The sequence below is a fragment of the Nesoenas mayeri genome, assembly GCF_963082525.1.
Source record: "Nesoenas mayeri genome assembly, chromosome: 8".
Lineage (NCBI taxonomy): Eukaryota > Metazoa > Chordata > Aves > Columbiformes > Columbidae > Nesoenas > Nesoenas mayeri.
The window spans coordinates 5103672-5131073 of NC_137554.1; the positions used below are offsets into that span (position 1 = coordinate 5103672).

At 43.4% G+C, this 27402-nt stretch overlaps 1 protein-coding gene across 1 annotated transcript in view; it reads right to left on the reverse strand.

Annotated features, from left to right (window-relative positions):
• HMCN1 (hemicentin 1) overlaps positions 1–27402 on the reverse strand; it is a gene marked incomplete at both ends in the record, with an annotated part of 184042 nt that overhangs the window by 12689 nt on the left and 143951 nt on the right. Inside the window, 32 exons of the mRNA XM_080348671.1 lie at positions 424–545; positions 866–1003; positions 1302–1451; positions 1829–1999; positions 3381–3551; positions 4187–4357; positions 5232–5402; positions 7192–7362; positions 7564–7734; positions 8234–8503; positions 9298–9379; positions 10102–10292; positions 10772–10906; positions 11529–11742; positions 12107–12297; positions 13748–14017; positions 14299–14433; positions 14535–14672; positions 15154–15261; positions 15458–15622; positions 15817–15938; positions 16117–16273; positions 16608–16735; positions 17623–17767; positions 18767–18908; positions 21940–22076; positions 22852–22933; positions 23786–23976; positions 24564–24842; positions 25201–25298; positions 25465–25648; positions 27085–27209. Coding sequence (XP_080204797.1) covers positions 424–545; positions 866–1003; positions 1302–1451; positions 1829–1999; positions 3381–3551; positions 4187–4357; positions 5232–5402; positions 7192–7362; positions 7564–7734; positions 8234–8503; positions 9298–9379; positions 10102–10292; positions 10772–10906; positions 11529–11742; positions 12107–12297; positions 13748–14017; positions 14299–14433; positions 14535–14672; positions 15154–15261; positions 15458–15622; positions 15817–15938; positions 16117–16273; positions 16608–16735; positions 17623–17767; positions 18767–18908; positions 21940–22076; positions 22852–22933; positions 23786–23976; positions 24564–24842; positions 25201–25298; positions 25465–25648; positions 27085–27209 — 5125 coding nt within the window. The remainder of the gene's footprint in view (positions 1–423; positions 546–865; positions 1004–1301; positions 1452–1828; positions 2000–3380; positions 3552–4186; positions 4358–5231; positions 5403–7191; positions 7363–7563; positions 7735–8233; positions 8504–9297; positions 9380–10101; positions 10293–10771; positions 10907–11528; positions 11743–12106; positions 12298–13747; positions 14018–14298; positions 14434–14534; positions 14673–15153; positions 15262–15457; positions 15623–15816; positions 15939–16116; positions 16274–16607; positions 16736–17622; positions 17768–18766; positions 18909–21939; positions 22077–22851; positions 22934–23785; positions 23977–24563; positions 24843–25200; positions 25299–25464; positions 25649–27084; positions 27210–27402) is intronic.

Consider the following 27402-nt stretch of genomic DNA (forward strand, 5'->3'; position numbering starts at 1 on the left):
CAGAATCTGTTCAGCCCGTCTTTGCAACTCAATCAGCCCCAGGAATGTTTCTGTGCCGGACTGTGTAGCTGCAAACAAAGCAGCAGTAATATTCGGTCTCATAGCATCAAAGAGGTGGTGTCACCTCAGGGAAGCCGGGCAGGCTAAAGATGCATGAAAAGCAGCTCCTGACCTGTGATAACCTGCCCCAAGATGCTTTTCAATCCCCCTTCTAACAGCTTAAGCTCTGCAGTGACCAATACAACCTTCCTGATGGCAACTTTTAGTTTTCCAAGGCAACATTAGCACCTGTCAGTAAAACCAGGTATCAAATACATTCCATACAGTAAAACAGTTTTCAGGATTTAGTGTCTACTGCTTCAATACAGCTGAGAGCAGAGGTACATATGGAAGAGATGAGGGTGGTACCTCGCGCGGCTTTACCTTCACATTCACACGCGCTGCCGACGGGAGCTGCAGCACGTGGCCGCTCACAGCAACGTCCAGCAGCAAAGCTCCGTCCGAGTCCAGGCCCCGCGCCACCTGAGTCACGCGCAGAATCTCACCTGCGGATTTTGAGAGCACATTGATTCATAAAGCATCTGAAGCAGAGACTCATTTAGCCACATGGTATCTGAATTGCATCCTGACCAGTTATTTTATGGTTACATTTTTATACAATGTACCATGCCTGTAATACAAACATCACGCGTCTTGAATTACAGATCCATAAGCTGTATTTAAGCCTCAGAAAGCCACAGTCACTGAAAATACAGATATAAGACAAGGCTCAACATTCAGCAACAGCTGTGAGCTTTTTGTAAAGAAACACAGCCTATCGAGCTTATTGGAAACAGAAAGAGCTGGTATGTCACAGGTAACTCACCGGTCGCAAACTCCACTTGAGTTTCTCTCTTGAACACGGCATCGGTGAGCGTGAACCCGTTCATGGCTTCTCCAATTTCCTTTGCAGTTGTCCAGTAAACTGGGCTGAGTATGGAAACAAGCTTCCTCATCGCAGGACCTGAAAGAAATGCCACAGAACATTCGAGCGCTTTTTCCTAACACCATGTGACCCACATCAGCAGGAGATGAATACAGAGGCCTAACACTAGTGTAACCCTTGCCATTGAGAAAAAATGTATTGGTATATTCAGAGGAACCATTTCACAAATACTAATGTACTAGGAAGGAATATACTGAAGATTCCTTTTTCTCTCTCTATGAAAAGTTTAGATCAGTTTCTTCAATGACACTTAATGAAATAGTGAAAACTGACATTGCTCAAGGTAAAACGTGTTCAAAAGTCCAAAAAAGCCTACCAAGGCTCCGAGGGACGTTGGTAATTTTTGCTTGTATTACTCTGGTTCCAGAGTCGGGGCTGTCTGTTACTGTGGCATTCAGGAAAACAATCCCAAATTCAACATCGTTAATGTTTCCAATGATGCTGCCTTTGGCACGGGAAGGCCCACCTGTGCAGGGGAGGGAAGGAAAGAGGAACACCCATGTGAAAACTGCTGGCTGGTATTGGAAGGGAGAGCAAATTCAGAAATATTGTCCAGTATTTTAACAAGTAAGGAAATTTCTGCACATATTACTCCATTATTTGCAAGAGTAAAACTCACAGCTTGCAAATAACAGGATGCTGCGTATACGTGATCTGAGATACAGGCACAAGAACATGGGAATCACCTCTGTCTGAGAAGCAATGACTCTTTACCAGCACACTCTAGTGCCATGTAACAGGTTAACAAAAAAGTATCCAGCTCAAGTTGCCAGGGAGATTTAAGCCAAAATAAAAAGAAATTCCTTGGTCAACTGGCCAAGAACCGGGAGTGAGTTAACTCACCAGGACAGGCTTGGGTGTTACACTTGGATATCTGGGAGGCGTCTCCAGGACAAGGCCGGCCGCGGTTCAGCGGGGCTGGGCTGCTGCAGAGGCGTGTTCGGGTCTGCTCGCCTCCTCCGCAAGACGCCGAGCATTGGCTCCACGCTTGCCACTGCCCCCAGTTCCCATCCACTGAACAAAGAAAGAAGGAAGAAAGAGGCTTTTCATTTCAAACCGTTTCAGGCTGCGTCAGTGGTGCTGTGGTGTCATTCCATCTTGAGGGGTCCGATGTGACAGAGAAAAGAAACAGCTGGAAGGATGACAAAAGCACCTGATGGGCAGGCGTGAACACCTCTCAGAAACACACCACCTTGAAAATGTTGTGTTCACCTGTACTGGCAGTAAGGAGGCTCCTCCAGGGGATATTTCTAATAAAATCATTGAGGTGGTGGCTGAACCATCCCTGGGGACATCCCAGGCCAGGCTGGACGGGGCTCTGAGCAACCTGAGCTGCTGAAGATGTCCCTGTCATGGCAGGGGGGCACTGGGGGAGCTTGAAGGCCCCTCCAATCCAAACCATCCCGTGATTTCATAAGAACCGGGTCAAATTCTCTCTGGGGGGAACTGAAAAGCATTGTCACACGTGTGGATCCATCCCAAAGCAGTTTGTAAAGAACAGCTGTCAATGTTCAGAATCTCCTGTCACAGTTTTTAGTAGCCAGTCACCAGAGAGACAACCTGCCTGTCTAGAACTTTGAGTGGTTTTACTCCTGTGAAGTAAATGTCTGAGATTGCATGGGTATAAAACTGACAAAGAGCACAAGACACTAAACAAACCATAAATCTGACGGTTCGGGGTGCAACAAGCATGTCCCCACATCTCAGGCGTATGGATGTGGCCTTCTCGGGGCTCTGTCACCCGTGTGCGGGTCAGCAGGGTGTTCAGTGGGGCACAGCTATGCATAAAGTTGGAGGAGGAAGGTGTGTAAAGGGGTGAGCATAGAGGAGGGATTCAGTATTCTTTAATTCTTATATCAGAGCTAATAATGATTTAATGATAATCACTTTTTGGAATGGGTTCTAGAGGGTGTTTAGAAATGTGTAGGTGTTTACTAAGTCTCTAGCATTTTGGTTTTTCTGATATTGATCCTGATTGTATAAGTTCACTCATCACCCCTTAGTTATGTATTGTCAATAAATCAATAAACTGCTTTGACTGTCATTTCATTTAAACCATTTGGCATTAGCATTTGTTGCTGCTCCTGGAATAGATTGTGAGAGTTCACCAGGAACCTCAAAAACTCTATTTACTGTAAAAACTAAGTAGAATTATGAGGCATAGGAGAGATTTTCCATATACTATTTCCTACTCCACCTCTCACACGTGAAGGGGGAAATCACAGTGACAGTTATTTAAAGAAAACAGTGAGAGTGGATTATTAGATTGTATGGAATTGTAAGTAACTACAGGAACGTTCTCCGTTCCTTTCACAATATGAAAATCTCACACGAGTTACGTACACCCTGAAGTGTCCCAGCCATGTTTAATGTCCCCGCGGGGCTGAGCACTCACCGGGGCAGAGCTCGCTGCTGCATCTCTGGATCTGCACGTCCGCCCCCGCGCAGGCCCTGCCGCCGCTGGCAGGCCGAGGGTTGTCGCAGGTCCGGTATCGCCTCGTCTGGCCTCCGTTGCACGTTCTGCTACAAGTTCCCCAGCTACTCCATGGGCCCCAGTTGCCATGAACTGTAAAGGTGAATCAGATTTTATCTGTCTTCCTCTTAATAACAAATACTTAAAACCAGACAGTCAAGCTAGGAAAATAATCTGACTGGAGAGTAACTTTTGACATTTCTTTCAAAAAAGCCACGCAATTAAAGATCTAACACAGTTATCTTTGTTAGATCCAGTGTTCAGTGATTTCTTGGAGTGTATTAACCAACTCCTGAACATTGACGTTCAGAGGAAAGTATGTAGCACGTATTATTAACCAAGGGAGTCACTACACTTTCCTGTGAGATTCAGAGAGATCCACTTTGCAGTCCAGGGCGTTTCAAAAAGATGGGTCCAATTTCAAAGCAGTCCATCTCTCTGCAACACCCTGTACTTTGTGACTGGACAGGTGTAACTTCAGAGAAGTGTGTGACCTCTGACAGTCCAGCAGGACCTTCTGCACCAGCTGCTCCTAATGGTTCATGTTTGAAACATCCCAGTCACACCCACCCATGAGCTTTCGCCCTTGCCAGGCAACTAAAACCACTTACCTGTTTTTCAGACCTCCTAATTTTGGTGGGAGCGTGTGATTTGTGCAGGGTTTCCTTCCTCCCACGTGTACACCCACGCCCAGCCAGTGGCCAAGCAGCCCCATGCAAAGCACTTACTCGGACAAGGATCGCTGTTGCAAAAATCAATTTGTATGTCGTTTCCTTCGCATTTGCGACCCCCGAACTGTGGGGCTGGGTCTGCGCAGCGGCGCGTTCTCTGCCGGCTGCCCCCCCCGCAGGACACGGCGCAGGCGCTCCAGCTGCTCCATGCCGCCCACTTCCCGTCCACTGAGGAGAAAGACACAACATGGGACAGTTACAGTCTCGGACGTTCAGAATAACACAGTAATTCAGCGCTATATCGAGGTAAAACTGACCGTAGGATGTTACTGACTCTCACTGTAGAACATCTAAGCTACATAGACATTTCTACACGGGGATTTCCAGGAGCGAGACTGGAGAAAAGCACGACCTGTCTTTTAAATCACCTGTAAGCCTGACCAGAATCATAGTCAGGGATCCCTCAGGCTCAGTCACGCACATTTTTAGGTACCCATAAGCAAGTCAAACCGTGTACAAAGCAGCCCCTGAAATCAGCTCACTGGGCAGGTCATTCCTCTCTTCTACCAGTTGATGGTTACAGTGCAGACTCAGTTGAGGACCTGGCATGTGCAAAACGGAGCGTGAAGCCAGAAGGACCCAGACTGAGCTGCTGCACATTCCACCTCATTACATTTCCCTTCGTTACCCCTGCACTCAGCCAAATAGAGAGGTCGTGTTTCAAAAACGTGAATTTTGCTACCCAGTCATGAAGGACTCACTGAAATGTGGAAGAAAAGGATAAATGAGGAACAGAATCTAGGAAAATTAAATAAAAAAAAGAAGTTTAGGAAAGCTGTAATGTAACTGCCAAGGATGTAAAATGCTGCTTGTGCATAGTGGCAGGATAAAGGAAGAAAGACCCTTAAGGACAGGAGAAGAAATCTCGTATGTTGTGTCCATAGAGAGATGCTAAAGATAGGGATGGGCCAGTGAAAATAAAAGGCTTGAATGGCATTTTTTTCAGGGCCTACGCTTTCAGAACTGGGCGGCTTTCGCTATAAACTAAGCAGAATCTGGAAAGGAGATGCCAAGTTTGCTCTTTGTGTCCAACTTGTCTCACCTGGGCAGCGTCTCTTGTTGCAAACCTGCATCTGCGCGTCAGCCCCCTGGCAGTGGGACCCGCCGTGGGCCGGCGGGGGGTTGTTGCAGAGCCTGAGCCGCGTCTGAGTGCCCTTCCCGCACGTCTCGCTGCACGGACCCCACGGCAGCCAAGAGCTCCACTCACCAGCAACTGCAAAGGCAGCACAGCTATTAAACTCTTTAAACCACACCAGCTGCTTTAGCTGGAAGTCACAGCTCCACAGCCTAAGGTGAAAAAGCAATGTGGTTTAATGTCGATAAATGAAATATCCTGAATAAGCCCTTGAAAAAATGTTCTGCAACAGCTGAAACAGATCAACAGTTTCCAAAAGACAGACTCATTCTTTTTCTGGTTTGTTTGTGAATTCATCGCTTCACCTGACTACAATCTTGGAACAACAGAACTGAACACCTGAATGTGGTGTTTTCCTGTCCTGTGCGAGGCCCAGGGTCTTGGCAGGAAAGGGACAGGCCGGCTAAGAGCTGGCACAGTGTCGGTGGCCACCGGTGAGCAGGAGCCACAACTGATTTTTGTTGCCAAAATCTAGAGAAATTCATCTCTGGCTGGTGGAGGAACGTTTCAGCATTGTGGGGTGGCAAAGCCAATGAGAAAAGGAAAAATCAACATCATAAATATTGCACAGAAGGAAACATGCCAGTGGTGAAGGGTTATGAGTAAACTACCACCTATCAAATGTGGTCAGTGCTACCAAGGGAGGGAGGAAAGCTGAACATCCAGCTAGTTTGGAGAAAGACATGGCTGAAAATTAACAAAACAGGGAAAAACATACTGATAATGTCTTAAATTATTAACTATTATGTTTTACATGGCTTTTTAATAGCTTTTTTCATTATAACTGGCTTTGTGTGGTAGATTTAGAGTAGTGAGTTTTACTGTGTGACCACATTGTAACAAACACTGAAAAACATCGAAAAACAAAATTAACATTTTCACTGGGGAGAGGGAAGAGAAATTGCAGAAAATTTTCCTTGCACTTACTTCAATTTTCAAAAATTACTGTTGTTCAATACATTACAAGCAACATCAAAATAAAAATTTCTGAGTCTAATTATTTTTATAATTTAATAATCTGAAACAAGCTGGCAGAATTTGGGCGGGGGCCGAGGGGGGTCGCAAAAGAAGGAAGAAATCTATACAGAAAGCCCCTTATGCAACTAATTCCAGGTTCCAGTATAAGTTGGGGAATGACCTGTTGGAGAGCAGTGTGGGGGAAAGGGACCTGCGGGTCCTGGGGACATGGTGACCTGGTGACCTGGTGACCATGAGCCAGCACTGGGCCCTTATGGCCAGGAAGCCAATGGGACCTGGGGTGGGTTAGAAGGGGGTGGTCAGTAGGTCAGAGAGGTTCTCCTGCCCCTCTGCTCTGCCCTGGGGAGACCACACCTGGAATATCGTGTCCAGTTGTGGCCCCTCAGTTCCAGCAGGACAGGGAACTGCTGCAGAGAGTCCAGCGCAGCCACCAAGATGCTGGAGGGAGTGGAGCATCTCCCGTGTGAGGAAAGGCTGAGGGAGCTGGGGCTCTGGAGCTGGACAAGAGGACACTGAGGGGGGACTCATTCCTGGGGATCAATATGGAAAGGGGCAGTGTCAGGAGGATGGAGCCAGGCTCTTCTGGGTGACAACCAGTGACAGGACAAGGGGCAATGGGTGCAAACTGAAACACAAGAGGTTCCACTTAAATTTGAGAAGAAACTTATCAGTGAGGGTAACAGAACACTGGAATAGGCTGCCCAGGGGGGTTGTGGAGTCTCCTTCTGTGCAGACATTCCAACCCACCTGGACACCTTCCTGTGTAACCTCATCTGGGTGTTCCTGCTCCATGGGGGGATTGCACTGGATGGGCTTTCCAGGGCGCTTCCAACCCCTGACATTCTGGGATTCTGTGTGATTCCGTAATTCTAAGCCTATCTCATCTTACCCGGGCAAGGTCTGATGTTGCACATGAGGGAGTCCAGGGCGCTGCCCTGGCAGGGCCTCCCGCCGTGCTGAGCCGCGGGGCTGCTGCACGTTCTGCTTCTGCTCCTGTTCCCTTGGCCGCAGCTCCTGGAACACTCTTCCCACAGCCCCCACTCCGACCAGTTGCCATCCACTACGGAACAGAAAACCCCACAGTTTTAATTTGAAAACTTAAAGAAAAAAAAATTGCGGTGTTTATTGAAATTTTCCTCAAAAGTCAAAATAAATTTCAGCTTCTTAGAAAAATTAATCTGCCATGAAGGTCCGTGGTGATAACAGCTCACTGTTAGGGCACTTAAAGCACATTAAATGTATCAATTAATTAAAGAAGTACCTGGGCAGGGCTTGTTGTGGCAGCTACGCATGTCTGTGCCGGGTCCCTCACAGCTCCTGCCGCCATTTGCTGGGAGAGGGTTGTTGCACTGACGGACTCGCTCCTGGACGCCTTGCCCACAAGTCACGCTGCAAGGTCGCCACTCCAGCCAACTGGAAAATCCACCGTGCACTGCAACGGGAAAAATGATGCTGTTTGCAACATGCTTGTGCTTAGAATTCTCTTAGATTGATACAGCCAAGTGAAAACTGCCCTTTGTAAGCCACACGAGGAAATCCAACTCACTTCACATCTTCACTGCTGCAGAAATATCTTCCTACAGTTCAGAGGATACTTCACCTGCTCTGAAATATTGCTTATGCTCCTAACTGCTTTTCTTTAGAGGTAGAATGAAATTATGCATCATGCTCTGAGGATGGGATCTAGTTCAGGATCCTTTCGTTATTTTTTATGTCTCTTCATCACACCCACCTGTCTCACAAGGAGTATGACATTAAGCAGAAACCCACTGACATCTCAGACCAGATTTAACACATGCTTAATGCGTATATGCAAGATAAGACAAAATATCCATAAAATATGGATAAGATAAAATCTTGATTGCATCTATCCACCATTAATGTTGTCATCTACCGGTTTGCAGTCACTATCCCATATTTTGCACACCTACCCTGGACAGTCAGGGGTACTCGAACCAGAACAGATCCCATGAGATTCCTCGCTACACACTCGTACTCAGACGTATCTTCCTTCCGCGCTGCGACGAGACGCAAGGAGCCGTTAGACAGGACAGTCGCTCTCTCATCACTCACAACCGGGTGACCTTGGCGGGACCACGTGATGGTCGGAGGGGGCTCCCCGTGTGCCTGGCAGTGCAGCATCGCCGTGGCACCCGCTTCAATCACTGTCCCTACCGGTTCCACAGTAATAACAGGGGGACCTACAAGAGAAAGGTTTATTTAGGCAAGAGCACAAGGTTACGGTTTTTTTCATGGTATTGAATATTAAAGGTCTGGTCAGAACAGGGGCAAAAAATCTTAAGTCTGTTTACTTTGACTAAAACTACTATGGTTGATCTTCCACTGTCAAAAGGGAGGCTTATATGCAAGTTAAAATGACAAAAATAGGCTATTTTTAATATGTAGCAACCTGAGGGGCAAAGTTGGGATTGAGGCCTGACTCCATGAGCACACAGTCTTCTTGTACTGCTAAAATATGTTGCCTTTCATAAAACCTGCAGGAAGGCGCTATTAATCCTGTCCAGAGGCAACTGAGACATAAGTAACAGAGCCACACTGCTTGAGACTGTAACAGAAGAGGCATATTTGGAAATTCTACCATCAGTGAAAAAATAATTCCAAAATAATGCCTTCTGTAAGAAATAAAATACAGTCAGTAAAAGCTGGGATTCATCTCACATAACTTTGTTAATGGAAAAGAGTTTAGTTTAACCCAGTTGTAGAGACATCCTCTCCAGTCAACCAAGAGGAACAGGCCCTCTCAGAGGTGATTCACCCCACTCTGAGCTGCTTTCTTGGATGAGCCTGAATCAACTCTATGTGCTTCTCATCTTTGACCTCAATCACTAGCTTAAGCCAGACTTAACGAAGAAAGACGAGATGAATCTTAACCCACAGTGCAGCGCCCAACCTCCAGAACTCAACAGGAGCGGCATGCACCTCTCTAGACACAGGTCACCGCTAGTGGCATCAAACTTATCGCTTTGGGTCTTACTCTGCAATGTCAGTGTCAGGCTGCGTTCCGCCGCGCCGGCCTCGTTGGTAGCCACGCACTTGTAGTCACCAGCATCCTCGTTCTTCAGAACAAAAAGCAAACAGTCAGCATGTACAAAAGACGGGTTTCTGCTTGCAGGGCACCTCCTCTAAGTGAATTTTCTGCAGCACAGTGTGTCGCACTCTGGATATTCAGAAGCACGCTGATAGGGAGTATCTCAGTGTTTTACCTTTGTTACCATGAAGCTGATATTGTGAATTATTTTTCTTATTCCATTTTTTATTTCTTTCAACTGGTAAATTCTGAGGATCAAATATTTGTTGGTTTTGGTTTTGGTTTTTTACTTAATTGAACTCAAGGTAGGTGCCGTTTTTAACCCCATTTCAAAATCCAGGCATTGGTTTATAGGGGCAAAACCAGGTCTTGGCATTTGTATTAGGAATTCAGATGCTAAGAGACTTGCGCATGGAAAACGCAATTTCTTTTCAGCTGACCTGTGTAGAACCCATGATCTTTCAAGGTCAAAAGGACAATTCCCATTTAACTGTGCACGACCAGGATTTCACACACCAATTAATAAGTAGATTCAGTCTTTTCGACAACTAAAGAGAACAACAGCCCCATGGGGCTTTTTTGTCACAATAATTTGAGTCTAATTCTAGTCTGAATTAAAACAACAGTTGTTAGACTGTTAGCAAAAGTGGATTAAAGGTCTGGCCTCATTCTTGCAAAGCACTGTAATCTGCAACACCTTTATTCATCAAGTACAACACAACAACACAGCGTAATGGCACAGGGACTCACAACAGTGCCGTAGATGGCGAGAGAACCGTTGTTCAGCTGCTGGATTCGATTGCTAATCTGAACGCTAACTCCTTTTTTGCTCCACTGGATGGTTGGAGGTGGATCTCCCCTGACTTCACAATTCAACATCGCGTTGCCACCCAAGGGCTCAATTCGGCTGGAGTGGTAATCCCCTTTGAAGACTGGAGGCTCTGACAAAACAAGTGATGGCAGAGAAATAACAGAATCAAACTAAATGCTCTTAATGAAATTGCTGGTAAGGATCATTAATCTCTGACTTTCTGAAGTGTGAATTTCAACCTGTTTTGATTTTTTTTCCATTTAGTCATAGACAAGGCATAAAATATTATGGATAATTGTTTCACACTGAAAGAGGGGACGTTTTGATTAGATATAAGGAAGAGATTCTTCCCCATGAGGGTGGTGAGACTCTGGCACAGGCTGCCCAGAGCAGCTGTGGATGCCCTATCCCTGGCAGGCTCCAGGGCCAGGCTGGATGGGGCTTTGAGCAACCTGGTTTAGTGGAAGGTGTCCCTGCCCATGGCAGGGGGTTGGACTGCATGATGTTTAATGTCTCCTCCAACCCAAACCATTCTATGATTCTACTGTCAAAACCGACAGCTGTGTGACACTGTCCAATAGTGACCGTAAGTACTGTTATTTTACATACCTTTGACATACACAAACCCAATAGCTTTGATGGAGCCGACTGTGTTTTCTGCTCTGCACACGTAGGTACCAGAGTCATCTTTGGACACTCTCTCGATAACAAGCTCGCTGTGTCCATTTACGTCATCATATTGTGCTGAAGGGAGAACACGCAGTAAAGGGTCACTGCAGGGATTTTAAACTTCTGCATCTCGGTGACTGCTCTGTCACAAGCCTGTTTGAATTACAGCGTGGTTCAGCCACACAGTTCAGTGGCACTGGGCCATTTCATTTCTGAGACAGCCCAGAAATCCACTGAAAAGTCGCTGGTAGGACATCTGCCCACATGCCAGTATTCCCTTAAGTTGTCCCTTAATTTCAAGCTTTGTGCACCTGCATTCTACGAACTGCTGAGGTTTCTTAATATTTAAGAGAAATGGCGTAAGTTGTTGGATGCTGAGTAAACGTCATCAGATACTCAATGTTTTTAATGTGTTGCATTGGTGGCTACAGAAGGGGAACAATTTCTTAACTGTCTTCCTTACAGCTTTGTCTCAGAGGCAATTTAATTACATGACTGCATAATACTGAAGATATTCCTTAGAGGCAATTTAATTACGTGACTGCATAATACTGAAGATATTCCTTACAAAATCACCACCTACCAAGTTTGTTCTCTCTAGATGTTTTTTCTTCCTTATCCTAAACTAGTTGCAATGCTGGGGGTGCAGGGAAACAACTCTAGAGTGAAATGACCACTAAGAGCTGGTGTTACCCACCTGGAATGATGTTATTGTTAAAGGTCCACGTTATTTTGGGTACAGGTATCCCAGTTGCTTTGCACATTAATCTGAGCTGCTCTCCTTTAGTCAAAGCGACATCTCCTGGAAGTTCAGTGAATGCTGGCAGTACATGAACTATCAGGGTGACAGTGTGTGTGTCTTCCCCAGCAGCACTGTGAGCAACACAGGTGTAACTGCCGGAATCCTCAGGCTGAAAGAAAGCATGTCGGGGAAATTTCAACTGTGATATATGCTACACACCACCACCTGTACATTGATACCAGAATCTCCAAAGGTTTGGAACAAGCATTCAGTAGAAATGCTCATCTGAACTCTTTCACGTCCTCTAAATTTGAAAGATGACCTACACTTCTTTTTATCCTTCCTGAGAACTTATCACTACACATTTTTCACAGATACTTTACTCCGCAGTGGAAAATGAAACGTTTATAAAGTCTCTGGAACATTAATAAGAAGAAAACAAAGTAAAACAAAGACTAATCCAGGAGTGAAGAGAAGCAGAGTCTTGTTACTGTCAAACCTGACAAGTCATAGCTTAGATTTAGGAAACTTACAACAACATTGTCCAAAATGAGGTCTCCATCTGGCACAGCCTGGTATTTTCCTGCTATATCTGTTAACAGCATATTGTCCTTCTTCCAGGTTATTGTTGGTGTTGGAATCCCCTCCGCCACGCAGGACAGAACAGCCCGGGAGCCCTCCGTGGCCGTGTACTGCGCCTCCGTACTGCCGATCTTGGGTGGAACTGGGAGGAGGTTTATTAAAAAGATTTACCTGTACGTATTATTCAAGCATTACTGTAAAAACATACAATACTGGACTGAAGAAATAATTGCCTGCACCTTCTGCTTTGTTTCTTGTCTCCATCCATGACTACCATTAAGCATGCTGGAGAAATGTGGGAAATACTTTTAACAAAGTGTAAACCCAGCAAAGGAAATGGTTGCTTCCTAAATTCAATAGTTGCTTCCTAAATCCAAGCAACTGGCTGACACTACAACCCAATAAAACTCACACATTAAGCAGCACAATTTTCCTGAATATCACATCCCAGCTCCTCATAGAATCACACAGAATCACAGAATGTCAGGGATCGGAAGGGACCTCAAAAGTTCATCCAGTCCAATGCCCCCACCAGAGCAGGAACACCCAGATGAGGTTACACAGGAAGGTGTCCAGGTGGGTTTGCAGAGAAGGAGACTCCACAACCCCCCTGGGCAGCCTATTCCAGTGTTCTGTTACCCTCACCAGGAACAAGTTTCTTCTCATATTTAAGTGGAACCTCTTGTGTTCCAGTTTGAACCCATTACCCCTTGTCCTATCACTGGTTGTCACCCAGAAGAACCTGGCTCCATCCTCCTGACACTCCTCCTTTATATATCTGTAAACATTAATGAGGTCACCCCTCAGTCTCCTCTTGTCCAGCTCCAGAGCCCCAGCTCCCTCAGCCTTTCCTCACCCGGGAGATGCTCCACTCCCTTCAGCATCTTGGTGGCTGCGCTGGACTCTCTGCAGCAGTTCCCTGTCCTGCTGGAACTGAGGGGCCACAACTGGACACAATATTCCAGATGTGGTCTCACCAGGGCAGAGGAGAAGAACCTCTCTTAACCTACTAACCACCCCAGGTACCACTGGCCTTCCTGGCCACAAGGGCCCAGTGCTCCTCCTGTTGTCCACCAAGACCCCTGGGTCCCTTTCCCCTACACTGCTCTCTAATACGTCATTCCCCAACTTACACTGGAACCTGGGGTTGTTCCTGCTCGGATACAAAACTCTACACTTGCCCTTGTTCTATTTCATTAAATTTCTCCCTGCCCAACTCTCCATCCTGTCCAGGTCTCTGATGGCAGCACAGCTTCCAGTGTCAGCCACTCCTCCCAGCTTGGTGTCACCAGCAAACTTGCTGACAGTCACTCTCTTCCCTCGTCCAAATCATTGATGAATATATTGAATAATACCGGCCCCAGCACTGCCCCTGAGGCACTGCACTGGATACAGGCCTCAACTGGACTCTGCCCATTGACCACGACTCTCTGGCTTCTTCCCTTCAGACAGTTCGCAATCCATCTCACTACCTGATCATCCAGACCGCACTCCCTCAGTTCAGCTGTGAGGATGCTGTGGGAGACCTGTGGCTCACTCGCCACAGATTCACACTGTGCCAACACATGTTGGTCCCAGCCGGTCACACTTACTGTGCACAGTGAGCTCCACGCCAGCGCTGCTGGACCCCGCCGCGTTGGCTGCTATGCAGGTGTACCGGCCCGCGTCACCGGGCTGCGCAAACACCAGCTGCAGTGCGCCGGTGCTGAGGATCCTTCTCCTCATGGACTCCGTTATCTGCTGGCCGTCTTTGTGCCAGCTGATCTCTGGCCCTGGGTAACCGTCAGCCTCACACTGCAGAGTGACAGACTGATCAACAGGAACGACATATTCCTTGAGGTGGGACTTGATCACAGGAGGAACTGAAAAGAATTTTACAAAGAATTTTTTAAAAGAATTAGAGGTTGTAAAATGTACAGAACGCTTCAGTTCTTAATGAAAATAATCCTAAAAGCATACTTGAATCCTAAAATAGACAGCCAACTAAAGAGAATAAACCTCCTGGGCTCTATTCAGAGTCACATCAAAGAGGAAAGCATCAGGTCCGTTTCTATTGCCCAGAAATGTGTTTTAACCAGCAGAAAGTGTGCACACATTTCTTGGCTGTAAATCACTAGAAGAGTGTAAAAGCTTCTTTATTTACCTTGAACTTTCAGTTTGATCTTCCCCAGAGCAGTGCCAGCTGGGTTCTGAGCAACACACATGTAAGTGCCAGCATCTTCAACAGTTGATTTTGCAATCTGTAAACTGCCACTGGGAAGAACCATGTAACCATTGCCTAAAACAAACAGAAGTGAAATATGACACTTGTTTTGTCTGTGTTTTGTTTTTAAATAAACAGGTTCACTATATCCAAGTTTGAATATTCTGAAACAAAACCTGTTGTGATGACATTGATGCCCTCCTTTTGCCAGGTTATTACAGGTCGAGGTGTACCCGTCGCTTCACACGGGAGTAGAATAGGATTGTTCACAATGACGTCCAGCACCCCTGGCTGAGTCTGGATAACTGGTGGTTCTGGGGAATGAAATCAAAAGGAAAATGCAATATGTTTAATCTTCAAGGTTAGAAAATATACTAGATACTAAAATCGCATAACCTGAGAAAGCTAAATGAGCAATAGCTGTAATTCTGTCATCTTTATGAAGAGTTCAATGGAAGTGCTCTTAAATACAACAGACGGGCTCAGCATGACTATGGGCACAGAATATGGCCTTACTTCATGCAATTTCCCATCACGTGCATTATAACTTACAAAACAGGAAAACACAAAAACATTACAAAAATAAAATTCAGCAGCATGGACTGGGGGGTGCTCTGTCTGGGGTCTGAGAGTTGTACCATGCAGAGTAGTGTCTTTGCGAATAATCTCTAATTCAGTTGAGCAAGACGGTAGTGACAGTGCACTCTGCCCTCACTGTTACTCTGCAGCATAGGGATGTATTCAAAGGCAGCGTTTACTGACAGAATGAGCCTTTTTTTCAGGTTCACTTTTTACCCTGGACGTGAAGCGTGACGTGACGGTGAGCGGAGCCAGCGGTGTTGCGCGCCTCGCAGGTGTATCGTCCCGCATGGGCCAACTGAGTGGCAGGTATGTCAACAGCACCTGCGGCAGAGAGAGCGAGCGTTAAAACCTACAGCAGTATCCTGTATTCACAGAAAAACTGCCTTACAGCATCCATCAGAAGGGGTCTGTATCTTTACTTTAAGAAACTGGATATTGTTTGCATTAAAGTTAATTATTTGCTCAATCAGACCCTCTCACTGGTTCTCTGTGGCTGAGCTCTGGTCATGCACAGTACCTGAAGAGAGAATTCTGTAGCCATCTCCTCTGGGAAGCAACTTCATGCCATTTTTGGTCCAGCGAACTGAGGGGGCAGGAACCCCTGAGGCGGTGCAGGAAATCACTGCTGGAGACAGCTTTGTTACCAAAAGCTCTGTGGCTTCATCTGCTATGGACGGGGGCACTAAAAATGAAGATGAGTGTGAAGGTTACTTGCTCGTTTTCATTTTTATGAATTCTTGGAAATAACTTAGCTTTCTTGGGAATACCAGAGACTTATGGATATCAGTAACATAAAAAAATGCTATAAAAATCTCATCTCAGTGCCCCAAAGAAATTCTGGGTGCCGTACACATGTAATAGCAATATCCCCTCTACCTTGAACAGTGAGCTCAACTGCTCTTTGATCTTCTCCTGCATCATTTGACACAGAGCACTCATAGACAGCAGTGTCATCCACAGTGGGAGAAATGATTACTAAGGAACCTGAAGATAGAAGTCTGAACAAAGAAAAGAGAAGAAAGTAAAAGCCATTGAAATACTTCTTTTCTTCTCAGGCAATCAGAGCGCTGAAATTGCTGGCTATACAAGATTACATTTAAGCATGGCTAGATTTTTATAGTGCCAAAATCATCCCTGAAAACTTTAAACCCACAGTGAAAAGAAAACATTTCTCACCTGTATGTATTCTGGTTCTGGTCAACACTGAGCAGATGCCCGTTCTTTTTCCAGCGAATTGCTGGTCTGGGAATCCCAGTGGTTTCACAGGGCAAAGTGGTCTGCACGTTTACAGTAACTGTGATGTTCGTCTGTCCAGGAGCAATAGTTGGAGGGACTAAAGACAAAGAAAGCCTAATTATTCAGAATAATTATATATACGTGTACACCCCACCCCTTACCTATATAGAGAGAAATGAACAGCCTTGATTTTTTATAAAAGAGTAAACTGACAGTAGTAAACTTACTAAACATAGAGCATAGGATGTGTCAAGTCTTTCTAGATCCAGTGCACAAGGCATAAGTATTTTCTTTTCATGAACACTTGGGTTGTATTCCCAAGGCTATAAAGGGGCTGAACTTAACACTGGATCTAGCAGAATGGAAGAGTTATGTAATTGAACTTCAGACTTGTAAAAACCACGTATTTATTTAAAACCAAAACTCTTTACCAAGAACCTGCAGATCGATTTGTTTGCGTTCCGTGCCAGCTGCATTGGTTGCCATACACACGTATCTTCCTGTGTCCGTAACGTGTGCTGAGTGGATGTGTAGAGACCCATCCTCTGCCATGGAATATCTGAAACAATGCCATATATTGTTTCCGCTATCCATCAACAGAACCACAGGCTATCCTGGTACCGCAGAAGGAAGAGATGACGCAGGGTACCCAACAAAAAGCCTAAACGTGCGGTGGCTTCATTTGGGCACAGGGAGTTTTCTCATTTTTTGTGCTTATTCTGACTTCACTCTTTCCCAGCGCATCTGTTTTCCAGAGAAATTATGAAATCCAGCTGACACAGTGATTTCACATAAATGATGACAGATTTGCAGAAAATATCCAAAAGCCCTTTTTTATGGTTTCTCATTTAGCCTTAAAAAACCCCCAATTGATGCTTTTACATTTTCTCGTTTCTTTGAAATGCAACTGAATTCTTTAGCATTTGCTCAGTTCTAGAAAATACCAAAATCTTTCCCCTTAAAACGATCCAAAGATAGAAACCATTTACTATAATCAAAGTTGGTGCTAGAACACGATATACAAGTTTTACGTATTAGAAACTACAGAGCACACTCGAGTAGCTTTTAGTCTGCATGAACTGCTTGGCTTCATCCCAAAACTGTATAAAAAAAAATAAAGATCTTTCATGTTTCCTGTTCATCATCTTTAATATGAGAAGAATTATTATATTTTGTTGTCAGAGGAGGTTTTTTTGTCCTTTTTAAGAATAAAAGGATGAAACGTTCGGTACCACTATGAAAAGTTGTTTGTAGAACACTTTTTATTACAGTTTCTATCACAGTGTTTTCCACCTTTTGGTCTAGTCAAGATGATAGCTCAAATATTAGTTCTGATCTGTGAAAACAAAACTAATTCACAAGCAGCAGACACCTAATTAAGCTTTCTGCAACTAATAAATTCTTAAGAACTAATGAAAAATATTTATGCTGACTTTTAGACAATACCTTGTATTGTTTGCAGTAAAAACAGCCCCATCCTTCCTCCACGTAACTCTCGGGGTCGGTACTCCTTCTGCAGCACACTCCAGAACAGCAGAAGCATTTAGTCGCACAGCAGCAGTCTGAGGACCGCTATGGATTGTAGGAGCCACTGCAAAGGGAAAATCACCAGTAATATCAGGAATAAACCTTGTGCTGCAATGACTGAAACTAAACACATGAAAACACAGATGCACTAACAGATACATGAATGAGTGCAATGACAAAAACAAGTTTCTTACCATTTTGCGTAGTGCACAATAATTGCCGTGATGCAGTAGGGAATGAAAAAGAAAGTTTGTCTGAAATGTGCTGTAAAGATCATCTTTGAAAGTTACTACAAAGGTTATCACATAGCTAAAACAGTAAAAGAGCTCAGCGTGTTTAATTCAGCACAATAAGGCTGTAGTGATAAGGAGAAATAAGAATTTTAATTGGACCAGTAAGGAGAGTCACTGGGCAGGCACAGGGTAATGTAGGTACATATGGTTGGGTTGTGAACAGACAGATACAGGAAAAAAGTTTCTTATCATCACCTGAGTGTGAGAACAGAATAGTTTCTCATCAGACCGGAGGTGAGAAAATAAAGAGGTTTAAAATTAATTTCAGGCCTACAGTAGCAGAGGACAGATATTGAGTGTGTAGGGCCCTTCAAGCCCCATCTCCCTGCTGTCTCCTGCTTACAGGTACAGAGAATAAGCCACAATTTTCAAATAACTTACAAAACTGGTGGCCAAGCCAGCTATGAAACCAAGTATCCCAAGGTGCCAGCCATGTGCTTTTAAGAACTTCTCAGTCCTGGATTGGGGTGTTCACTCACATCCTGACTCGGGATCAGGATGATGGCTGGATGCCCAGCACCCTCCAAGAGCAGAGAGCACAGAGGGATGGAGGGAGAGCCCCAGTGAGTCCCCAACAGGTCCTTCAGCTGGGGGGATAGCTGTGGACTCTGATGGTGGCACACAGAATGCAACACAGACAGTTCAGACGCAGCCTAAGCGGCCAGATCTTGGCTAGAAAGAGACTCCTACTGCTTCCTTCTTGCCACTTAAACTCCTGCAGAAATATCATGCAAAGATCAAAATGCACAAGACCGGATCCGTGATTTTACCATGTACTGTCAGCAGGAACTCCCTGGTTGTTTTTCCTGCGATGTTAGTTGCCACACACGTATAGCTCGCTGTATCGCTGAGGTCAGCGTTGTTGATCTGCAGGTATCGCCCGTTAGAGAGGATTCGGACTCGAGGACTTCCCTAAGGGAAAGAGAGAGAGTTTGACAAATTTAACTCTATCGTCGTTCTCTTCATGAAGACAGACCATTCTGTCATTGCAAAGTAATAAAAGCCCTGAAAGAAGGCAGAAAATAAACCAGGGACTGAATTTGTTGCTGGCTTAACTTGGTTTACATCCATTAACATAACAGGGTAAAGAAAGTTTTTAAAAATTATCATTGCTTAGTGGTTTTCCCTTGAAACCCCTACTTGAATTTGTGCCTGCATAAGACAGCTTTTTGGGGTTACATAGCCAAAGGGCTTTTGCATTTTCATGGAAAGGGGCATCCTATAGCACACAATGAATTTACTGGTTTTTTTAAATCCATGTACACTACAGGCAGAAGAAATATGAGATTTTCTACACTGTTCTTCAGACGTCACAGTCTTGATCAGGTGGGAGCCAGCACAAACTAAGTTTCTTAGGCAGAGGATACTGCTCTTCTCAGCTCCGTGGCAGCTCCAGAGCACCTAAGCAGCCCTTTGAACTCAAAGCTTTTTTTACCACACCCAGTCTGGGTCAGATCTGCACAAATGACTGACAGCAATATCAACGACAAGGGTTCAAACACCTGATAAAAAAAACAGTAGAAAAATAATAGAAACTCAAACTTTTCCAGTAAGTGCTACCCACACTTTGGATGAAATAAATGGAAAGCTGCCGTTCCCATGTGCTCTTTTGGCTGGAAGCTCTGAGAAAAGCAGCTACAACAGAGAGGAGAAACTCCTCTGGGTCTGCACTACTACCCTAGTAGGCAGGGCTCATATGAGGCATCAATTTGGTAAGACTACCAGTGCTGAGTAAAAGCAATGCTGGAGCCTCACAGGTGAAATGTGGGTTACAGACAGCCAGATTTGGGGTAATAACTGGGATTTCCCATTGAGTACACAGCCTGTGCTATTAGTTTCTAAACACAGAGGCATATAGGCAACAAAAAGCAGGCAGTGAAGGGATCATTTACTGCTTATGCTCTACTCAAAGTATGGCAGAAAACCCCACCTTTGAGAAATTCAGCAGTTCTTTTAGTGTTTATTTAAAGCCAGATGAGGTCAAGATGCTCCTACCTACTTTTCATAACACTCAAAGTGCATTTCCAAATCCATGAAGAGTGCAAGGACTCCAAAGCAGCTAGAGGTTAGATCTTTCTACAGTTCTGCTACCAAAACTGGTGGTGCTGCAGCATTATAGCATTAAACATACAGAAATCTAGAAGAGGCCTCAAAACGTGCATAGTGCAAGGCAACAAAACCAGGAGGAACGACACCCTCCACCACAAAGCTGTTTCACAAGAAGCAGTGATGATTTAGATCGAAATAACACTGCAACCTGAAAACCTGACTTTCTCCAGTCCACTCTTGTCACTGTGAAACCTGAATTTTTCCCAGATGAGGAGGATAATATACCCCAGAGGATCTCTCTTCCACACACGAGGAGAGCTCTTCCCCAGCTGCTTAGTATTAGTAGGTTATTACACTTCTTTGAGGTTGAGAAAGCATCCAGGAGGACACTAATGTTTTCCTGGTATCGAGAGTATATATTTATATAAAGCTGGAGAATGAAAAGGATGGTGGGGAACAGAACAAACCTGAGTCTGCTACTTAAATGACCCATGACAAACCAAGTCTAAACTAAATGTGTAACTTAAATTCAGTGCTGGAGGAAAGCTGATTCTAGATATTGAAATTCCCTACTCTATTATAAATCAAAAGGCAGGGACTGACCAAGCAAAGTGACTCAGCCCTCACACACTGACATCAATTCATAAGGCATGAGAAGACAAAAGTGAATTCACAGGTTATCAGCTGAGTACATACATCTATCATAGTGGTCCTCTAGTGCTTTGTTTTCTGGGGAACATCTGTACCAGCGGCTTCTTTTTGTGGTTTATTTTTGTTAATTACTGCTTTTAAAACACAAGCTCTTCAAGGAACACAGGGAAAAAGTATTCACATATGTAACTTCCAAGCCTTGTTCAACCTCGCTTTCTTAAAAAAATAATACATATATCTAAAAAAATCACTAGCCAATTAAAGAATTAATCGTTCAGAAGAAGAGTGTTTCTGTAGAACTAGCTAGTTCTTGTGCTATATTCAGGTAACGTTCCCTAGCAGCACTGGGTAAGGCATGATTGCCCACCATATTCTTATGTCTTCCACTAACATTTCATTCTTCTAAATTTACAACAGAGAAAGAGTCTGAAGAATGGCACGTCAGCAGGAAGGCAAATAAGCAGAACTTTGGGCAAAGACTATGGATGGACTACAGTTAGAGGAGATACAATTAATAAGCTGAATTTGCTTCCTCTTCATTAACAAATAAAGATCAATTGAAGAAAAATGATCAGTTAAATAAGTTCAATTAATAACTGAACTTAAATGGTTCAAACTGAAAGCACCTGGTTTCTGAGTGATCCCAAAGCAGAGGATGCAAAGTAAAAAGTTCTTTTTCTATCAACCATCCTCATCTTGCTAATTGTCTCTCAACCAGCAAAGGCTTGATGCCTTAACATGGGACTACCTGCAATTCTGGGTGAAAAAGATGCACTTGATACAAAACTGTGGTGAATAGGAACCCATTTTCTTTTTTCTTTTTTTTTTTTCCGACATTAAGAGTTTTAATCCTTTTCTAAATGCTACTAGAATAGGAGGATGCATAATATACCCAAAGGAACATGTGGTGCGGTCTTTTCTCAGCTACCTTTCCTGGGAAGCCATTCAGGAGTATACCAAAGGCTTCTAGCATTGTGCAGAGGATCCAGGAGGAGCAAGGGATCCCCCTAAAGGAAAAAAGAACAGGTAACAGCGGGATGGCCACTTCACACGCGTCCCGGCTTCAGGGACTTGTCAGGACTAACTGTGGGTGTGCTGGGGCTACTCGGCTGCTCTTGAATTCAAAGCTCCAGAACTCGGACTGCACTGAAGGGGCGAGTGAGCTGAATAAGAAACCTCAAGCACTGTGTGTAAAAAAACTAAAGGGAGCAGAGGAATAGTACAAATAGCGTAAGCGCTATACCTCTAAAACTTCTCCATTTTTGAGCCAGGAGATGGTGGGAGGCGGCACAGCATCTGACTTGCATTCCAGTATAACTTGTCTGTTCTGCAACACGGTGATGTCCTGCGGACCACTGGTACCAGCAATGTTAGGAGGAACTGTTGCAGAAATTAAGGAAAAGAAAATAAACACCACACATATGAGTTACCATTAAAATAATTCACTGAAAATTTCCAATTTATTTCTTGAATATAAAATAAATGCAAAGCTACAGTATCACTAATTAGTTCTGCTTTTCAATATCTGTGTTAAATATATCACATTTGTACTGATGATTTTGTTTCTTAGGTCACACAGTGAAAGCTATTACACAAACTAATTGAAAGTCCCTCCTCAGTGAGATGACCAGCGGAAATCACCCACATTCCATCAACTGTTCATCAACAAACATGGGAGCTATAATCTTCAAAAAGAAACCTGAGGCATATGGTAGAACTGCAGAAGTCCCATTTATACTTCCTTTACTGTCATTACATTTTATGTATTCATTTCTAAATACATTTCTTACCTTTTTCTACTGAAAAACTAAGATGATTATAGATATCAGTATAATTCACATAATTTTTCAGCAAGCACAATAAATTCAATCCAACTGAATACTGATATCTATAACCTTCCTAGGAATTCAAAATGTAGGATTTGGAATTATAACAGAAATCAGATGCACCAGCTGGAACTTTCTCTATTAATTGTGTATCATATTCAGAATAGTTACCCTTATCCAGAAATGTTAATTATGATCATATGGTGTGATATAATTTTCTCAAAACACCGAATACTACTTCTTTATTAATATGAACTTTTTAATGAGATACTAATACATACCTTAGTAGTTTATGGTTTGAGGAATTTTTTTCCCAAAATTAAACTTACCGTGCACTCTTACTAAATATTCCTTGTCATCATCTCCTGCTGGGCTAGATGCCAAACACGTGTATCTTCCTGTGTCCTCCACCTAGAAACAGATCAACGACTTCAGCAGAAATCTCAGAATATGGGAACAGTTCAGAAAAACTGAAATACAAACATTGACGACAACATAGAACAGACAGCACTTAAATGCAAATGAAATAGAAAAGGAACGCCTGAAAATAAATCAATAAAGATATTGAAAACTACTTTATTTTTCCATGGTGGGATTGTACAGAGATGGTTTCAGAGTTGCAGGACCTCAAAATCTCTCTGGATAATGTGTCTGCAGCAAGAACTCTTCTATTTGTGATGCTGCCTGAGTTTATTGGGCAGGTTTGTGAAGGTTATTTTTCCCTGGACTGGCTTTTTTTCCTTGTCCAAATTCATCCGATAGTCTTTGTATTGTCTTTATTTAGTTCTTCTTGACTTGCACACGGATGACTGCAAATGCCACTCTTCTCTGTAAGCTATGGCTTATACATGTGCAAAACAAACATAATAGGAAAATCTGAGCTAATGGAAAGAGAAGAAAGGCTGAGGAGGAAATGTAAAATACAAAAGAAGAAAAGCAAGAGATAGCAACAATAGGCAGGAAATGGACAAGAACAGATTATAGATACAGACTAAAACCAGAAATAAAACCGGAAAAAGACAGGAGTACCAATAAATAAAAAAATGACAGAACACTGAAATGAACTTGAAGTAATAACTCTCAGAAGAGGAAGCACTCTCAAGCCCTAATACCGGTGCTTGTTCTGCATGGGAAAATACCTTCTCCAACCACAAATGCAGGTGGATGATTTTATAGAGCCTTTTTATGACACCTCTTAGGATGGTCCTAACAGCAGGCAGTTCCGTTTGCAAAACTGAGCCTATTTTGAAGCAAATACTCTACCTGAGCACTGGTTATCCGAAGGACATCTCTTAGGATATGAACATTATCGTTCTGCAGAAGTGGGCGCCCGTCCTTCATCCATGAGATTTTGGGGACTGGAATGCCAGAAGAGACGCAGAGGAGTTCCAGCGGGTTGTTAACAACGACAGAGAGCTCTTCTGCTTGATCCGAACCGTTGATGTGAGGCGGTTCTGTGGAAGGAAAAACATTTGAGTCCTTCGTCTACTCAAAAAGCCTATAAAACCTGATACACAGCCTTGTGATTAGAGTTGGTTGAATTAGCCTACATTAGTATCGTTTCTGACTGTGTTGTGAACTCACTGAGTATCTCACGGAATTTCCACCTGCCTCTCTCTTTTTGAGTTGGAATTATTAGTTCAAAAATGCTTTCATAATCCAAGATAAAATATATTATATAATATCAGGGAAAATTTTTATTAGTCCTTTACCTGTTGTACCTTCAGCTATGCCTTCAGCTGTGCTGTCATCCTGTCAAGCTGAATTTTTACTAACCGAAGTCAGTTATTTAAACCAAATTACTTTGTAGATTAGTTTACCATTAATTATAGCGTATTTCAGTAACCCTGAAACATTGGGAAAAAAAGATAGACTATATTACACATTTACAGATGTTTAGGTATCTTCCATTTCCTTATTTCTGTCATTTATCCCAGTAAATGTTTCTTGAAAGTACTCCTTATCCCCAGAGACTTTAATTGTCTTAAGTAGATACTCATTTACTGCTCACACTTTGTTCAACTGAAAGGCAAACACTTACCCAGCACTTTAAGGGAAAAGTGCTTGCTGATGTCTCCAGCTTCGTTGGATGCTACACAAGTGTATTTGCCTGCGTCACCGACCTCCACTTTTACAAAATGAAGGACCATTCCTTGGTTACTCGACGTCAGGTGAACTCCCAGGCTTAAGGGATGTCCATTTTTAAACCAGGACATGGTGGGGACAGGAGTGCCATCCGTGAGACACTTAATCGAAGCTGAACCGCCTTTCACTACAGTCACATCCTCTGTTCCTCCTGCGTTATCCAAGCTCGGTGGTACTGCCAAGAAACAAAGATCTGATTCATGCAGAGTACAACCCAGATGTTAATTCTGAGTATGAAATAGGTGGAATTTAGCCATCTTTTTGCACTTCCTCACTTACACTCATGTTTAGCATGTGTTAAAATCCACTTAGAAACCATACATTATGGGTTCCAATTCAAGTAAGGACTCTTCTAGTGTTAAAAAGCTTTCCATTAAAAACCCCCACCACATCGAAAAGTTAATGTTTCCCTAATAACTACCTATGTAAGATACATTTGTGGCTGGTTGCAACTTTGCGTTCGTCAGAAAGAAAACCGAATATTAGGTTTAAGAAATAAGATTCTGTACATAAAGCACTTCAAAGAAACTCACCGAAAACATGAAGGCTGTAATGTTTATTGTCCACTCCGGCCCTGTTAGATGCTACACAAGTGTACACCCCAGTATCAGATATCTGCACTCGGGCAAGCCTAAAGAGAAAATCATTTTAAGCAAGCTCTAAATGGAATGCATTATCTTTATTATGATCCGGTTTGGATCAAATTTGATTCTTGCTTCCAAAACCACTAGCAGAATTATGCTGATGAAACAAAAGGGAGCAGAAAACTCAGCTAGTTAAAAAAGATGGAAACCAACCTGAGGATCTGCCCAGCTGACAGCAGCCTGGTTTGGGAGGAGACAGACAGAGGAAGGCCGTTCTTCAGCCAGTTTATCTGTGGTGCTGGGGTTCCAGTGGCAGTACATTCAATATTTAGGGAGGTGTCCAGAAGGGCAGTGAGGTCCTCTGCTTCATCTTTATTATTGGCTATTGTTGGAGGAACTACATTTTGTAAATATTGAAAAGGAAGATATTAAAACTGGCTCTTAAAATCATTCCGTATGTGTTACCTTGCAGTAAATCAGCGCAATTCAATGAGAAGTTCCCTATTTTTTTAAACAGCAAATCTTCTAACAATAATATTAAGCCCTAATAAATAGCCATTTACATCTATACAATCAGATACACTTTAGAAGGATAGTAGAATGATCTGTCTGATTTATCAGGTTGTTGCAGACAGGAAGCAGCCCAGAGCCTGAAGCTCATGGCGAGAGAAGGACAATGCAGGGCATGGGCTGAACCACCAGATGGGACCCAGCACTTTGCTGCCACTCAAACTTACCCACTTAAATAAATCCTTAAAAAAGTGAAAGCTAGAATCACGCAAGAGCAAAATTAGTTTATTAACTTCTAGATGTATATGCTGACTTAATTTTTAAATATAGAAAATTTTGAAATGCCTAGTTAAGGTTTGTGGCTGATTATTCTAACAGAACTGCTTAATGGGCTTTTTAGTTTTGGTCTTGGGGTAAGAGGGGACTCACTACACACAGGAGGCCCAGCCACAGCAGCTCCACATTCTGTCTGACTGCAGATCCCATCAGGCAGCATGACAGTCACACAGATAAGACCGTTTAAGTTGGTTATTGCTTGAAGTTCAACTGAGAAAAATTGTCCACAAAAGTCTCCACTGTTGCACAATGCCATTCTGTCCCCAGAAGATCTGATGCGGTCATTCGATATTGTTATTTGTTATATCAGTGGTCATCTCTTGCTACTCTGCTTATATTCTAATTGATTCTGAGTCTCTGCATGAGTGGGACAGACACAAAACTGATAAATGCTGCCTATGCAGAACTCGCCCCTCTTTCACATTAGTCATTGTACTTCATGAACATATTTTTCACAAATTAAAATGTCCACTCTCTACCACGCTAAGAAAGAAATATGCTCACTATCTTCTGTATGTCAAATTGTGCAAGGAAAGGATTTTGTCCAAAACTCTATCACTTTTCTTTTAAACTCTAAGGACCTTTGACTATTAGTTGCCTATCTTACTACTCTGGGTTTTAGCTGATGTCCTTTGATTGGAATTAGCGAAGATAAATTAACACAAGAAGACAGCAGTATCAGAGTAAATCTACAAGAAAAAGAAAACAAACACACCACTGCAAGCAAAATTCCTCTATTATGAAATACACCAAAGGAATTAATTTGTTTAAATTCTGTTTATCCCCAAACACCAGTGATTTCAATCCTTTTGTCGTTGACAGAACATCCTGTGTAATATACAGTGATATCTACAGTACATGAAATTGGAAACACATGACTGTAGTATTACCCTGAAGACAGGCATTCATTTCTTGGCCCTCTCTTGGGAGCGCTTACAAAGACGGGATTATGGACCAGACTGCAGTTCTGCATCTGTGAAAACTCACCATATACATTCAAGTTGAAAATTCGGTCTTCCTCTCCTGCAGGATTAGTAGCCACACAAGTGTATTTTCCTGTATCAGAACCGAGAGCGCTGGCAATGTTTAATGTGCTGCCATCTGGAGTTACTCTATAAGGAAGGTCATAAAATACAGTGAGTTTGTTTATGTATTCCTATGACCTGGCAAATAAACAGCCACTTTTGTACATTTAAATCAACTATCTCTATCCTCTTGGGAATTCAGCAAGAAAACCATTGTTTTTGTGCAAAATATTATTATTATTAGAGATAGGCTGGGAAGTTTTTCCTAGACATGTCCTGT